This window comes from Podarcis liolepis, assembly GCF_965112155.1.
Source record: "Podarcis liolepis genome assembly, chromosome: 5".
In the NCBI taxonomy this organism is placed as follows: Eukaryota; Metazoa; Chordata; class Lepidosauria; order Squamata; family Lacertidae; genus Podarcis; species Podarcis liolepis.
Window position 1 is genome coordinate 41050699 of NC_139556.1, and position 15322 is coordinate 41066020.

The 15322-nt window shown below is 43.0% G+C and overlaps 1 protein-coding gene across 1 annotated transcript in view; it reads left to right on the forward strand.

The window, feature by feature from the left end:
• Window positions 1-8024: 8024 nt before the first annotated feature.
• DNTT (DNA nucleotidylexotransferase) overlaps window positions 8025-15322 on the forward strand; it is a gene marked incomplete at its 5' end in the record, with an annotated part of 92703 nt that continues 85405 nt past the window's right edge. Inside the window, 2 exons of the mRNA XM_083505333.1 lie at window positions 8025-8227; window positions 13058-13226. Of these exons, the coding sequence (XP_083361459.1) occupies window positions 8025-8227; window positions 13058-13226 (372 nt within the window). The remainder of the gene's footprint in view (window positions 8228-13057; window positions 13227-15322) is intronic.

Here is a 15322-nt window from a genome sequence, read left to right on the forward strand (position 1 = left end):
GATATATGGGATAATTCCCAGTGAATAGCTTTGGTGATTAAAAAGTCACATTATTCAGCTGAAACCCTCTTGGTCACTTATCGTCAGGGGAATCATTTTCATTATCTAAAAGTTGTTCAGGGTGTTCCTCTACAGCAGATGTGGTAAACACATCCTTGGATGTGATGGGGGTGGAAGGAATCCAAACTTCCCTATTTAAGGCATGAATATTCCACAAAGCTGCCCCAGTTATGTGACTGCTTCCTCTTTCTCACGATTAAAAGGATCATTCCTTTCCTGTCTTTCTGTTTGTCTAAAAATATAATTAAGAATAATCAACCTGGCTTAATAGTAATTTAAGACCTTAACCAAATAAACACAAAAGCACAACCCAAGCCCCAAAGCACTCTCCCCTCCTGTGGTTTCCAGCAACTGTTACTCAGAAGCATTTCTGCTTCCAACCTTGGAGTCAGAACGTAGCCATCATGACTAGTAGCGATTGATAGCCTTTAATTTGTCCAATCCTCTTTTAAAACCATCCAAATTGGTGGCCATTACTGTCTGCTGTGGCAGTGAGTTCCATAGTTTAACTATTCCCTATGTGAGAAAGTACCATATTTTTTGCTCTATAAGACTCACTTTTTCCCTCCTAAAAAGTAAGGGGAAATGTGTGTGCGTCTTATGGAGTGAATGCAGGCTGCACAGCTATCCCAGAAGCCAGAACAGCAAGAGGGATTGCTGCTTTCACTGCACAGCGATCCCTCTTGCTGTTCTGGCTTCTGAGATTCAGAATATTTTTTTTCTTGTTTTCCTCCTCCAAAAACTAGGTGCGTCTTGTGGTCTGGTGCGTCTTATAGAGCGAAAAATACGGTACTTTCTTCCAACAATTATTAATCCACCTCAATAGACTATTATTGTGTCTATGACATGTTTCAGAAACCTGAGGAACCCACCAGTCTGGAAGGGCCCTGAGCTTTATGAATAAACTTGAATAGGCTTGGGCTGCACAGGACAGAGGAACTGAAAATAATCAGCTGGAGAAATTATATCATCTCTCTCCTGTTAAGACAGCAGCAACATGCAATATTTCTTTGCATCACAGTTAGTTCAACAATAGTTAAATGCCTCCCTTTAGTAGATCAAATGCCTGAGAATATTGCAACGTGGACTGCAATACTAGTTAAGCATGGCTTTTCTAAGTACTGCGGCAATAGCTTTGGGGATCCTTTGGTGTTCCTAATGCATTCTCGGGCTATTTGGTTCATATTTACAGAATAAGAGGCAGTTAATTGATTCTGAACCTTCACTTGGGAGCAAGAACCTCCTGCATCTCATCTAACAGTTGAACACCTGCTTGGCTCTCTCTAAGGCAAGAGGAAAGGGGCATGTATCTCTTTCAACCTTGTTGTTGCAATTTCTGTTATCTCTCTTGAATGGAGAGTACAAAGCAGACACCATCCATTTGAACTCTCTAACGCTGAACTACAGTTTTGAACCATGTGCTTGCTTCAAAAAACAAAGCCAGCTACAGTAAAATGAAGACACCTTACAGAAACTGGATGCTGATATATAAGGAAGAAGATGTTAAGTTGGATCTAGACATAGTCATACTAAGTGGACTGCACTGAAAACACATTACCTTGTAATCAGTAGCGGACAGCATGGTGGGATGGAGGTGTTTATCTGATCTCCTGGCAGGTGAGTCATTGCTGCTGTTTTTTGGGTTGGGGAAGGATGAGGCGGTGGCAAGGTTGGTGTGGTGCAAACACACTGGCTGAACAAATCAATCCTTCCTGCTTGTGTGTTTGCAGCACACCTGATTTCACCTCTACCTCTTGCTTCCCAGTAAACTGTAGCGACTCATCTGCCAGGAGGTCAGGTAAGTCCCTCTGCCCCTAAACACCATCCACTGCTGCTGCTAGCATTGTACACTTTACAGAAACCTGTCATTTATCCCCATGGGAATATATTCAAAAGAATTACTTTGAAAAGGTGGTATCTTTTTTTTACACTGCAAATCTTATTTAAACCCAACACTTTGGGTTGTTTTCATTCATTTCCACTAATTAATATGTACCTATCTTCGCGAAGTGTCATATGTTTTCCACCATCAGTGGCACATAATGCATTGTAATCAGTTACTGTTTGGATCTTCATACAACTCTGTTAATCTGGAGAATAATAATAAGACAACACACAGAGAAAAGTGTTTTCAACAAAATTAGCAAAGCATTAATTGAATGTGCACTTTGGAAATGTAGCAATGGCACGGATTTATTAGGTACAAGTAGCAGTCTTCTTGATATTTACTGGAGTGTACTAGAGAAAGCATGAAGTCAAGCAGAAAATACTGTTTTAACATAAAATTTCATAAAATACTGTTTTAAGTCAATGAGATATTGGACTGTGTGTTTCCATGCTCAATCATGGTGGCATTGGTTTGTCAGAGCATCAGTAGGGATGTATTTGTTCTGAGATTACATACAAACACTCCCAAAATCATGGAGTTTGTCTGTGCTGGATCCAGGCTTTAGGAACCTTTGGGGAAGAAGGCACCAAGGGGTCCTCCCCCTTGCCACTGTTGGCATTGCCCATTCACCTGACCTCTTCTCCTGGGCTTTATCTTATCCAATGGCTGGTCAAAGGGAAATGCAAGGTGAGTGGAGAGAGCTGCTCTTCTCACTGCTGTCAGCTTCCTCACTCGGAGGGTGAAAGTGAACAGACATTATCAGCAAGGAGGAGTAGGGCCTGGGGGTTCTGGAGTTGGCTGGGGCCTGCATGCTGAGGGGTATGTGCTGCCTGAGAGTTGTCTTCAGTGCAGAAGCCAGAAATTGTTTGGGCAATGTCTCAGAAATTAGCAGGCTGGTTGAGTAGCATTACAGGGACCCATTTGGCTTTGATGCCCTATGACTCCTTACAATACCTCCTCAGCAGTAGAAGCACAGTAAATCAAACAGGTTCAGCAGATATAGCCAAACAAGAACCTGTCTAGTCACATATTATTGGACTACTACTCCCAGCCAGCATGGCCAACGGTGAGGGATGATGGGAGTTTGAGTCCAACCGCAAAAACAACTGGAGGACCAAAGTTTTCCCAACTTATATTTAGAACAAAGGCTTGTGCATATTCTCAATATTTGCTCCTCTCTAGTGCTAGCTCGCATCTGAAGCCATAATCATTTTAAAGTAGCAGGATAATGCTTTGTTTCTTTAATATCCTACTGCCTGAATGAAACCTCTGTGTGCAGTTTATCATAATTTATACTAGAAAATGCTGGGAGACACTGTCTCCAGAAATAGATACATATGGTGTGCTTTTCAGGGGGAGTATTTGCTGATGCAGCAATTAATGTCCAATACATCTGATCAGAGCTATAAGTCATGCAAATCCTTTGTGTGCACCTAGTGGAATCCATATCCTTAGAGCCTGATGTGCTGGTAATATTTTGCTGCGGCCTGGGGCTGCCAACTTAACAATGACAGCAACTACAACTAATTAACACTTTACCCAGACAGAGTTGGATTACGAACAGAAGTTTCAAGCTGTAATGAATGCAGAATCATTCCCTGGTGGTAATAAGAACAGATGCCTGAAGTGATAATAAATTAAACAAAAAGAAAGAAAGAAAATACAGAAAACAACTTTAGAGTACATCTTATTTATCAGTCTTATACCTGGCTTACTGTATATTTATTTGTTTGCATGTGTATGCCTTCGCCCTATTCAAAGCAATATGCACCCCTGTCCCCCGAAAAACCCCATTATCTATAACACATGTATCCCTGTTCTAAATCTGTTCCTCTGAGATTTTAGTCAAAGACAAAGAAAAGGACCGGTGGCAAGCTACTTCTAAACGTGTAGACTTTGGTAGAACCGGCATTGGTAACAGATGGAATGCACAGCAGTAAATAAAAACCAGATCTCAAACGAACAGCAAGTCTCGTAAAAGAAACAAGTGACAGAAGGGCTACAAAAATGACGGGGAAGATATTCTGAGACACTGGAAAATGCTAAGAGTTCTTTACATCTGAGGAAAGAGGTGACAACGCACTTCGAGCCATGTCTTCACAGATCGTTCCAGCACATGTAATTTTGTACAATTCCCTTGTAAGGGGTGTCTTATTTCAGTCTTCACCCACCTGGTGCCTTCCAGAGGGATTGGGCTACAATTTCCATCAGCCCCGGCCAGCATGAATTGGGGGGGGGCACCAGGTAGGCAAAGGCTGCATTGTTTCTTAATAGGTAAAGGACCCCTGACCATTAGGTCCAGTTGTGACCAACTCTGGGGTTGCGGCGCTCATCTCGCTTTATTGGCCGAGCTGGCGTACAGCTTCCGGGTCATGTGGCCAGCATGACTAAGCCACTTCTGGTGAACCAGAGCAGCGCACGGAAACGCCATTTACCTTCCCACCGGAGCAGTACCTATTTATCTACTTGCACTTTGACGTGCTTTGGAACTGCTAGGTTGGCAGGAGCAGGGACCGAGCAACAGGAGCTATTTTATTAGAATAGTTGGTTGGCTGCTTTATAAGTGTAAAACTCTCTCAAGGTTACTTACGGAATGCAATACACAAGAAACACATGGATCTAACACCCTCAGGTCCATTGTGTGCCAAAGTCTGTATGGGCACCTGAGCTTTCTGTTGAAATCAGAATCAGAATTGTAGTGTTGGAAGGGACACTGAGGATCATCTAGTCTAGCGGTTCTCAGCCTGTGGGTCCCCAGATGTTGTTGGACTACAATTGCCATCATCCCTGAGCTCTGGCCTTGCTAGCTAGAGGTGATGGGAGTTGTCGTTCAACAACATCTGGGGACCCACAGGTTGAGAAAGGCTGATCTAGTCCAACCCCCTACAACACAGGAATAAGCAGTTGTCTCATATGGGGATCAAACCTGCAACCTTGGTGTTATCAGCACCATGCTCTAACCACGTGACCTACAGATACTTGTGTGTATTCCTGAGTAACTTGTTCATAACTCAGAACATTTCAGATAATGTTTACTGAACATTTCTGATGTGCTATCTAAAGAAGAGCCTACTGGATCAGGTCAGAAACTCATATATTTCAACATCCTGTTCTCACGGTGGCCAACCAGAGAAACCCAAAAGCATAACAGCACTCTCCCCTTCTGTGGTATCCAGCAGCAGGTATTCTGAAGCATACAGCCTCCAACCACAGAGGCAGAGTACAGTCATCATGCTTAGCAGCCTCTGTTAGCCTTTTCCTCCATGAATTTGTCCTGTCCTCTTTTCAAGCCAATCTGCTTGGTGCCCATCGCCATAGGTTAACTATGAGCTGTGTGAAGAAGTACTTTTGCCTGCCTTGAATCTTCCAACCTTCAGCTTCTTTGGATGTTCCTGAGTTCTAATGTTATGGGAGAGGGAGAAAAACATTTCCCTATCCACTTTCTTCAAACCATGCATAATTCTACACAATTCTATCGTGTCGCTTCTTACATTCTTTAATGTATTTTTAATCTTTGTTGGAAGCCACACAGAGTGGCTGGGGAAACCCAGCCAGATGGTCTTGGTACAAATAATAAAATTCTTATTCTTATTCTTATGGTTGTTGTTTATTTATTTATTATTATTAAAACTAAAAAGGCCAAAATGCCTATAACCTTACTTCACAGGGGAGTTGCTCCACACTCTTCCTCATATTGGTTGCCTTTCTTCTGAACTTTTCCTAACTCCACAATTTTCTTTTTGATGTGAAATGACCACAACTCAACACAGCATTCCTAAAGTGGCCACACCATAGATTTTAATAGTGGCATTATAATATTGGCTTTGTGCACCACTACTGGTGGAATGATCTCCCTCAGGAGGTTGTGAATTCTCCTTCCTTGGAGTTTTTAAAGCAGTGGTTGGTTGGCTGTCTGTCATGGATGCTTTAGGTGAGAATCCCACAGGGGTCCCTTCCAACTCTGCAATTCTATGATTCTGTGATTCTACCTGCACCTTGAACTTAGCTTGGGAGCTAATTGGCAGCCAGTGCAATTCTTACAGCAGCAGCATCATAACATGGTGGCGATAGTCTGCACCAGTGAACAGTTGTGCTGTGACTAAAACACCCCACCTGAGATTCTGGAAAGCTCCTGCCAGTCAAAGTAGACAATATTGTGAAAGAGAGAGAGGATGAAGGAAGCTCTCTATGTCCCCATTCTGTATAGGCCCAAACTTTATGCAGCTTACTGTGAGTAAGACTTAGCGGGCTGGGCACAACCTAGCCAAAGTTAGTTGCTATTAATGGTCCAAATGTTTGTGGAACTCTTTTCTCTCTGCTCACAGCCTGGCTATTTGCTTCTAAATAAGCTTTGAGTGTTCCTTATCATCCCTGCGCTGCACACAGCACTCAAGCAGCTTCACTTACAAAAGGCTTAAGGGAAGTCTAAGACCCTGTACCACAAACAGTTCTGTGGCCATTATGGTTTTGTACTACTAGTCATGGGTGGTGAAGAGTAAGACATTGCATATGGTGCTATGACTCAGATAACTGGAAGTTTTGTAGGGATGTTTTCACTTTAGGTTGGCTTCCCGCCAGCCTCTAGACAACTTGGTTCCACACCTGCTAAAAGTGGCCATAAAGGGAGAGTGTTTTTTAAAAGTCTAATGTAATATTTGTGTGGTCTTTCAGCATGCATTGGAAATATAACATCTTTCTCTGTTCATGTATTGATCTGTGTCCAGCAGTCATGATGGTCCACAATATTGCACAGAGCAGTAGTCCATAGTGCATTGACCCATTGGTATATTGTATTGGGTCAAGGGATGTCATGGATCATATGAGATGGAGGTCCTGTTCATTTTGCCACAGTACTCTTTGGTGTGTATCCTAATTAACTGCCTTTCCAGGTTGACAATATTAAGCCATGGTACTAAATCATGAATCTGTAGACTGTATTTGGCCTCTTGAGAAGAGTTGATTGCTCTTGGGTTGTGAATTGACTAGCGACATCCAAGGTAGTGCAATGCAAAATGTGTCAGGATGGAACCATGATTTTACTGAGAACACAATTGTGGGCCACACATTGGACCACCCAGTACTACATACTGCTAAATGGAAAACACCAGGATTGGGAGATGTCTGTGAGGGGTTAGATAAAGCAGAACCCTGTGGCAGGAGAGAGAGTAAGGAGAACTCTGTTGTTGGTGGCTAGATCAAGCTTGCAATCAGAGGATAGGATTTTACCAAGTTTCAGTCTCAGTGCTTTGGAAGAGAAAAACAAATGTGTTTCAGTTCTGATCTCCTCCAATTAATTGTAAATCTTGCACACAAAATCTGTGGCTATTTTTTAAATTTCCCAATAGTGAATGGAGAGGGGGAATTGCTTTGTTTTTCCTGAAGTTGACTCTGCCACAGATCCCGAGCCAAATTGTGCAGCCTGCAAAGTGTTTCTAAGATAGGTAGCCGTGTTGGTCTGCCATAGTCAAAACAAAAAAATTCCTTCCAGTAGCACCTTAAAGACCAGTATCTGAAGAAGTGTGCTTGCACACGAAAGCTCATACCAAGAACTAACTTAGTTGGTCTTTAAGGTGCTACTGGAAGGAATTTTTTTGTTTTGTTTCAGACTGAGTCAGACTGTTTTCTGAAGCACCAAGCTGCAATCTGATCTGAGTCGTGTGGTTGGGGCACACTCCTAGCTTAAGAGAAAGAAACCTAGCATTACCATTTCACTGTACTGATGATATTCTTATTTTAAAACCAGCTGAAACCAAAGTTTTCTGAAGCTGCTTCACTATCTTCTTGGACAGATTTTTCAAACAGAATTGGGAGTGACAACTGCACTACCTTTTCTGCTTTCTGACTTTAGAGAAAGTTGTAAAAGTTGCGTGAATCACACAGAGCCTGAAAAAAGCCTGGTGTGTTTACTCCCATATAGCTTTGAGCTTGTGAGCCTGGAAGAGAAATAGAGCAAAATGACATCACTGGATGGTGCCATCAAAAGCTGCCTGTTGGCTGGGCAGACAGACTGAGTGCAAGCTGGTTTTTCTAAGTGAAGCGTTGGTTTAGACAAACAAGACAAAGTCTGCATTGTGTCATGAATACGATCAGAGCTACAGGCCTTATTCCCATGAGGAAGAAGTGGAAAGGGACGCAACTTTCAGCTCCTGTGAGCAGCTACAAAATACAGTTCAATGACGTAATCATTTTTATTGTTGAGAAGAAGATGGGAATGAGCAGAAGGACATTCCTGATGGATTTAGCAAGAAGAAAAGGCTTCAGGGTAGAAAATGAGCTAAGGTATGGGGGAAAAAACCACCACTCCACCCTCACCATTCATTAGATTCTTTTGTATGTAGGCTTGGAGCTTAACATCTTTTGCTGACAGTGCAGTCCTATGCATGTCTACTCAGAAGTAATTTCTCCCAGGTAAGTAGGGATATGGAATTGCAGCCTTGGTTTGCAAGGATGTGCTTAGATATTCTGTAGCTGTCTTTTAGTAATTTTTCTGTCGCTTAAAAGTTTTGGAAATTGACAGGAAGATAACGAAGCAAAGAGATATGAACTGAATAATAAGTGGAATAAGTGGGCTGTTTAGCAACATTTCTGTGAAACTTCACTTAGCATTCGAGTTACATATTTAGTTTGATGTCTATATAGCTTCAAGGTAATGAATGTTCAAATGCACTTTAGTTCAACAGAGGTGTATTCTGTGCATAGGCTACAATTCTTGACTGCTGCAAGAAACTAGCATCCCTTAGGAACATAGGAAACTGCACCCTACAGGATCATACCATTGGTCCATCTAGCCCAGTATTGTCAACACTGGCTGGCAGCGGCTTTCCTGAGTTTCAGGTGATCAAGATGCTGGGGATTAAAGCTGATACCCTCTGCATGCAAAGCATGTAGTGCCACTGAGCTTCAGCCCTTGTCCAGATGACCTTCATGTGAGTCTTCTTCCTAGCTTTCAGCATAGAATCATAGAATTGTAGAGTTGGAAGGGAGCAGAAGGACATCTGCAACGCAGGGATCTTGCCCAACATGGGGTTTGAACCAACAACCCTGAGATTAAGGGTCTCATACTCTTCTGACTGAGATCCCACCTTTCCCCCCCTCAATGGACCTCTGGGCCATTTAGAAAAATTATAGGAAAATGTGGGAACCACAGTGATAGTGGCTTCAGATTCGGAAATCCTCCTGAGACAAGTTACTGTATCAGTTCTGAAGAAACAAGAATCCTTCATTTTACATTACTGCTTCTCAGAAGACTATTCAGACATTTCATTCTTTTAATGATAAAGGAATAAATTGGTTTCTAAACAATTTTCAGATCACCAGCCTGAACACACACACACACACACACACACACACACACACACACACACTCACACTTTATCTTCCTCCGTTTGTTATGTGCCGACACATCCCTAAACCCTGTACCTAAATGTATTTGTAGAGTTCACTCATAAAATCTTTTATCTCCCTTTCTGCTAGAGTCTGAATAGGCAGTTCTTTCAAATGCACCTTTTAAGAGGCTGATGTGCTTTGGAGTTGAACAGATTTCCATTCTGTCGTTATTTTTAAATCTTTTCTGATCCGGGCTGAACAGAGTATTGCAAATAAAGGCCTCTTCCTGTGTCTTTTGAGTAAACACAGACATGCTTCTTTTTCTCTTCTGGTACATCATGGTCAATGGCATCCACAACAGGCTGTGTGCATTCTTTGCCATCATGTGGCTGGTGACTAATGATTTTCCGACCAGTTGTCCCAGTTGTCTGACCTTTTTTGTCATTCCCATGCTTTAGGGCACCAGTGTAGCAAAATTGCTAATCACTTTTGCTCTTAATTCTTTCAAATAGAATCTCTCAAGTCAAGTAGAATATTAGGAGTGCATCTAATTCATCTCGCAATGGCTTTCTGATCTCTTTCCATACCGACAATGGTTCCTGACCTAACATGATGGTATGATGAAATTTAATCAAACATGCTTGTACAGTGGTACCTCAAGTTACATATGCTTCAGGTTACAGACTCTGCTAACCCAAAAATAGTGCTTCAGGTTAAGAACTTTGCTTTAGGATGAGAACAGAAATCGTGCTCCAGCGGCACGGCAGCAGCAGGAGGCCCAATGAGCTAAAGTGGTGCTTCAGGTTAAGAACAGTTTTAGGTTAAGAACGGACCTCTGGAATGAATTAAGTACTTAACCTGAGGTAACACTGTACCTTATTTCCTAACAAATACCAATTGCACATGTAAAAGAATGTGCAGGGATGGTGAAATGTATGTTCCATATGTTGGACTACCATCATCCGAAGCCAACACAGCCAAGGATCAGGGATGATGGGAATTGTAGGCCAACAACATCTAGAGAGCCACAGCTTCCCATACCTGCTCTAGTGTGACCAAGATACAGAATTCAAAGCAAGCCTATGTTAATGGGGGCTGGGGTGGTTCCTGGAGGCTCCATTAAGTTATTTAATCCTTGGCATTTCCAGGCTAGGAAAGACACTTGTGTGTGTGTGATGGCAGAGTAATGCCTTTGGAGCAAGGAAAAGGTGGAGAAACAAAATCTTGCAAATATGCTTCATATTGTTAGTGAGGAAATGGAATGCATCGCTTTGTTTTCCTGCATCCGTTCTGAATTCACTTCAGCCAAGACCATTTAACTGTCAATTTTAAAATATTGTCAACAATATCTGTGGAAATCCCACACTTCTTACATTTTTTTTTTGCCAAGAAGATGATGCAGCTGTAAAAGTATCAGAGGAAACTGTGGCACTGTTGGCTGAGCTGCTGCTGTTTGTGAGTGCAAAAATGGCAACGTTCCCAGATCGTCAGCTTTATACATATACATTAAATATGCACATTTTATATAAAGGGATATAAACCACAGGAAGCAGAAGTTAAACATCTCTAACTGAAATTTGTTGTTGTTGAGACAACAAGGCAGAACCTAGCTCTGTGTTGATAAGAACATTGATGCACAGTGAATCTGATTACTCAGATATGTTTTTAACTTAGGAAACAATATCCCATCTTTCCAGCAAAAAAACTGAGCTTACAACATCAATGGGAAAATGCAATAAAACAAGCAATTAAAACAATTTATAATCCAAAGCAGAAGCAGGATGGCAATTCTTTGGATCCTCCCTTCTATAATATGCCTGACTAGTGGAATTTCAGAACTGGCATTTCAAGATGTATTAGGGTCAAACTGCACATGACCTTCACTGTGTAGTTCTGCCCTTGAGTGCACCATCCCTCTCTCCCCAGTTGCCCTGATAACTGGACTGGGCTCCCAGCAAGCTGGGTAGAGAACTTAATCCTACCCGCCTCCCTGCTGCAGCCTGCAGTTTGCACTGCAAACCAAGTTTTCTGTGTCTGTGACAATGAATCCTGTTCCTCTGAAGTCAGTTATAGGAACATAGTGGTGAGTATTGACCCAGCTCAGGCACATGGTGTAGTGGCAAAGGCAATAGTTGGTTGTATTGTGATGGTTTCACTCCTACCTGCAAGGTCATACTAGGGGGTGGTTGTTCAGCTCTGTGGCTTTTGTCCTGTGGGGTCCTGGCTGCAATTATCCATTCAGTTGCTTAATGTTATTCAGTTGTTGTTGTTTAGTCGTTTAGTCGTGTCCGACTCTTCATGACCCCATGGACCAGAGCACTCCAGGCATGTTATTCAGTATTTGTATGCAACTACTGGGAACTGCTCTTTGGCTTTTTGGAGCACCAGGTCATTAGTACAGCTCTGTCTCTCCATTCCATCTGAATCAGGAGGTGCCTGAAATCAGTGACACAGTGCACGAGGACCAATGTACTGACGCTGAATCCTGATAAGGCAAACATTGCTGTAGATGGACAGTTCCTGTATCTGGGAATTTGGTAGACAACCTGTTCTGGGAGCAGTTGAAATCCTTCTGAAATAACAGGTTCACAGCCTGCGGGTTCTCTTGGATTCCAGTCGTGTCACTGGAGTCCCAGGTGGCTTCTATGCCTAGAGGTGTTTATGGTCATACTAGACTGCTTTGGCAGCTACAGCTACAGTTCCTGGACCGGGGCAGCCAGGGCTTAGTAATCTATGCCGTAGTGACTTTCGTCTGAACTACTGCAATGCACTTTATGTGGGGCTGCCCTTGAAGACTGTCTGGAGGCTGCAGCGAATGCAGAAATGTAATAAAGACTAATAATTGTTAATTTTTCTGCTCTGCAACATATTCCAACATTCTCTGGAAGGCGTTGGCTGGTTGTTAGCTGCTGTGACAAGTCAAGTCACTGTGCCACTGCAGCTAAATTTGATTGATTGGCTCTTGCTTCCATCTGGTAAATTAATGACTCACCATATATTTCACATATGGCTTATGCCACATGAAATTATGCGAGAAGGTGCTATCCTATTTGGGCGGTAATTTTAGAAACAAGTTTTGGTAAGTGTCTTAAACGGCTTAGCACGCTATCCATTGAAAAGGACATTTGAAGCACATTTCCTCCTCAATGAATTCTGGGCCCTGTAGTTTATACCTCACGGAGTTATGATTCCCAGAAACCCTTAACAAACCACAGTGCTCAGAATTCATTGAGGGACAGAATGTGCTTCAAATGTCCCTTAAAGGTATAGTCACTATGCAGTCCCTGCTCTGCTTGGATTAAACCAGAGGACTGGTATATTGAAGATCACAAGCCTGTGGGCATCAGGCACAAGGCTTGTGCTGGTTTTCAGCTGCCATATGTAGAAGCTCAAGTACAGACAGCTTATTGAGACATACCAGCAGTAGCACTGCTTGAAGGGTTTAGCCCAACTGTCTCTTAACTGTTATGAAGCTCCAAGTCAATGAACAGGCGCACCGTTAATTCTCAAGGCTGTCAGATAACCTTAAGGAGGCTCTTCATTGCAACAGCATGTGGGCAGGCCAAATGTTTTCAGTGCTGCAGGCAATGGTGGGGGAAAAACATGTGCCTTAAGGGCATCAATTGATACTGAGCGTCAGAGGACAGTCCAGTCTGAAGGTATCATCGAAAGCATCGTGGTGTCAAATCACTTCCCCCTGTTCATTTTGTGAACAGCAAAATTCCAGGTTATGCCTGATAACTGGGAGAAACACTTTTTTCTTTATATTTGTTTCTTTCCTAGTGATTCTGTCACACACATTGTGACTGAGAATAATTCTTGCGCTGAGATCTTGAAATGGCTACAAGCGCAGAAGGTGGAGGACAGTGTGAGATTCAGGATCCTGGACGTCTCGTGGCTGACAGCCTGCCTGGAGGCAGGAAGGCCGGTGGATTCAGAGAAATATCGGCTTGTAAGTAAAGTGGACTCAGTGTGAAATCAACAGGCTGGGCAACATGTTGGAAAAGTAAAACCACAAATACCTGTAATGGATGATCAGGCCAGAATACTTAGGTTTAAATGGATTTGAAGGCTGGCTTCACTGAATCCAAAGTGGCTGAAATCCAAGGTACTTAACTTGCTTGTTGGATCACAGCCGGACTTGGCTTACCTAATTTATTCTCCTGCTAAAACATGGCTTGGGGTTGTTTTCCTTCTCTGTGGAAGCCCCCTGAGAAACATGAAGCAAACAGATAATGGCCTAGAGTCAGTGCTGGTACACATGATCTTCTCTACCCTTCTGACTACCCACCTCCATAATTTCCCTGATATCCAGCTGTGATGATCTTGGAGTGTATTTGTATGGAAAAGCAGCATACAAATTTAAACAATCAATAAATAATCTATGGCAAAGTACATGGTGGTGCACATGTAATTACCAAATGCTGAACTCTGAGTTGGTCAGATTTTGGGTGGGTTAGGGGCTGCTGCCACCGAGACCAGGTGATGTATCTTTTTTCTTTTCAAAAAACACATTTTCTGTCATTTATCCACATACAGAGAAGTGGACTCTCCCATTTCCCACCTGGGAGCCCACTTCTTCTCCAAGTCTCTCAGCCTGGGAAGAAGAAGAGGAAGAGTTTGGATTTGATATCCCGCTTTATCACTACCTGAAGGAGTCTCAAAGTGGCTATCATTCTCCTTTCCCTTCCTCCCCCACAACAAACACTCTGCGAGGTGAGTGAGGCTGAGAGACTTCAGAGAAGTGTGACTAGCCCAAGGTCACCCAGCAGCTGCATGTGGAGGAGCGGAGACGTGAACCCGGTTCCCCAGATTACGAATCTTAACTACTACACCACACTGGCTCTCCACACCACACTGGGAGACCCTTTCTACCCTGCCTTTCATGTAGGGAGGTCGGTCATGGATCCTAAACCCCTTCATTCTGCTGACATATCCCTCAAAGCGGGACTGAAGACATAGGAGCCAACTCCTAGGGGCCAAGGTCCCTTCACCCCCTCCCCTAAAATATTTGAGGGGGCCAGGTCACAGCTAGCCGACAGAACAGAGGACATGGTGGTAGCTTCTCAAAGACCCCCCTGTCCACCCAACCACACACCCCACCGTAATATTGCTCTGTTGCAGAATGCTTTCAATGCAGGAACTTTCAGTTTGTGTGTGAGCACAACGTTAACTCTCCAATCCGCCTTGAACATTATAGCACTGTCGTTTTCCCTATAACTTTAGTAATGTGCTTCATGCCACAAGCCAGAGAACCACACCACTAATTGTATCTGCCCAGCTGAGTTTGCGACTTACTTCCTCACCCCCCCTGCCCAGAACAGCGGCCCCCACCACAAGCAAGACACTGTTCTTATTCATTTAAGCCTAATGCAGCTCTGTGGCTATATTGAAGAAAGTAATTGCTTAATAGGAATTAGGACAGCCCTGCTATTGGAACTCCTTATGTGTAGTCCTCATCCCATGTCAATTACAATGCCCAAAGAATGGGCATAAAAAGCAGGAGCAATTGCTGCCATCATGGCAAGCTCAGCAAGTGCCATCATGACCACAGGAGGGATTGCAAGGCTGTCCAGCTACAAATGTGAATGCCGTGCTTTAAGAGATTGTGGGTGTGAGCAAGTCAGAGGATAATTACATGGAGAGAACAGTGGCAGCACCGTTAAGTGTGAACAAGCTGTTAATGTATAGTATCACTTCAGTCTTTTTGTTCACAGAACCTGGGTGGCTCATAGTTGGAGAATGCTAGAATTAGTTCTTATGAGTGCAGAGCCAGGGAATGACAATTGATCAAGAAATATGGATCTGGCATAATCAATAATTTAAACGCTCTGCTGAGATGCGAGTCTCTATCACCTGAGCAGATAAAAAAATATACTGCAGTTCCCTAATTTCTTCAGGATATTGCAAGGCCCAGATTTCTTTGGGATATTGCAGTTGACTGATTTGTTCCGGATATTGTGATCGCTCTGTTCAGTACAGGTGTTGCACACCCTGGATAATTTGCTAAACTTTAAGAAGGAACAATTCTATTTTGGGTGAGCCCTA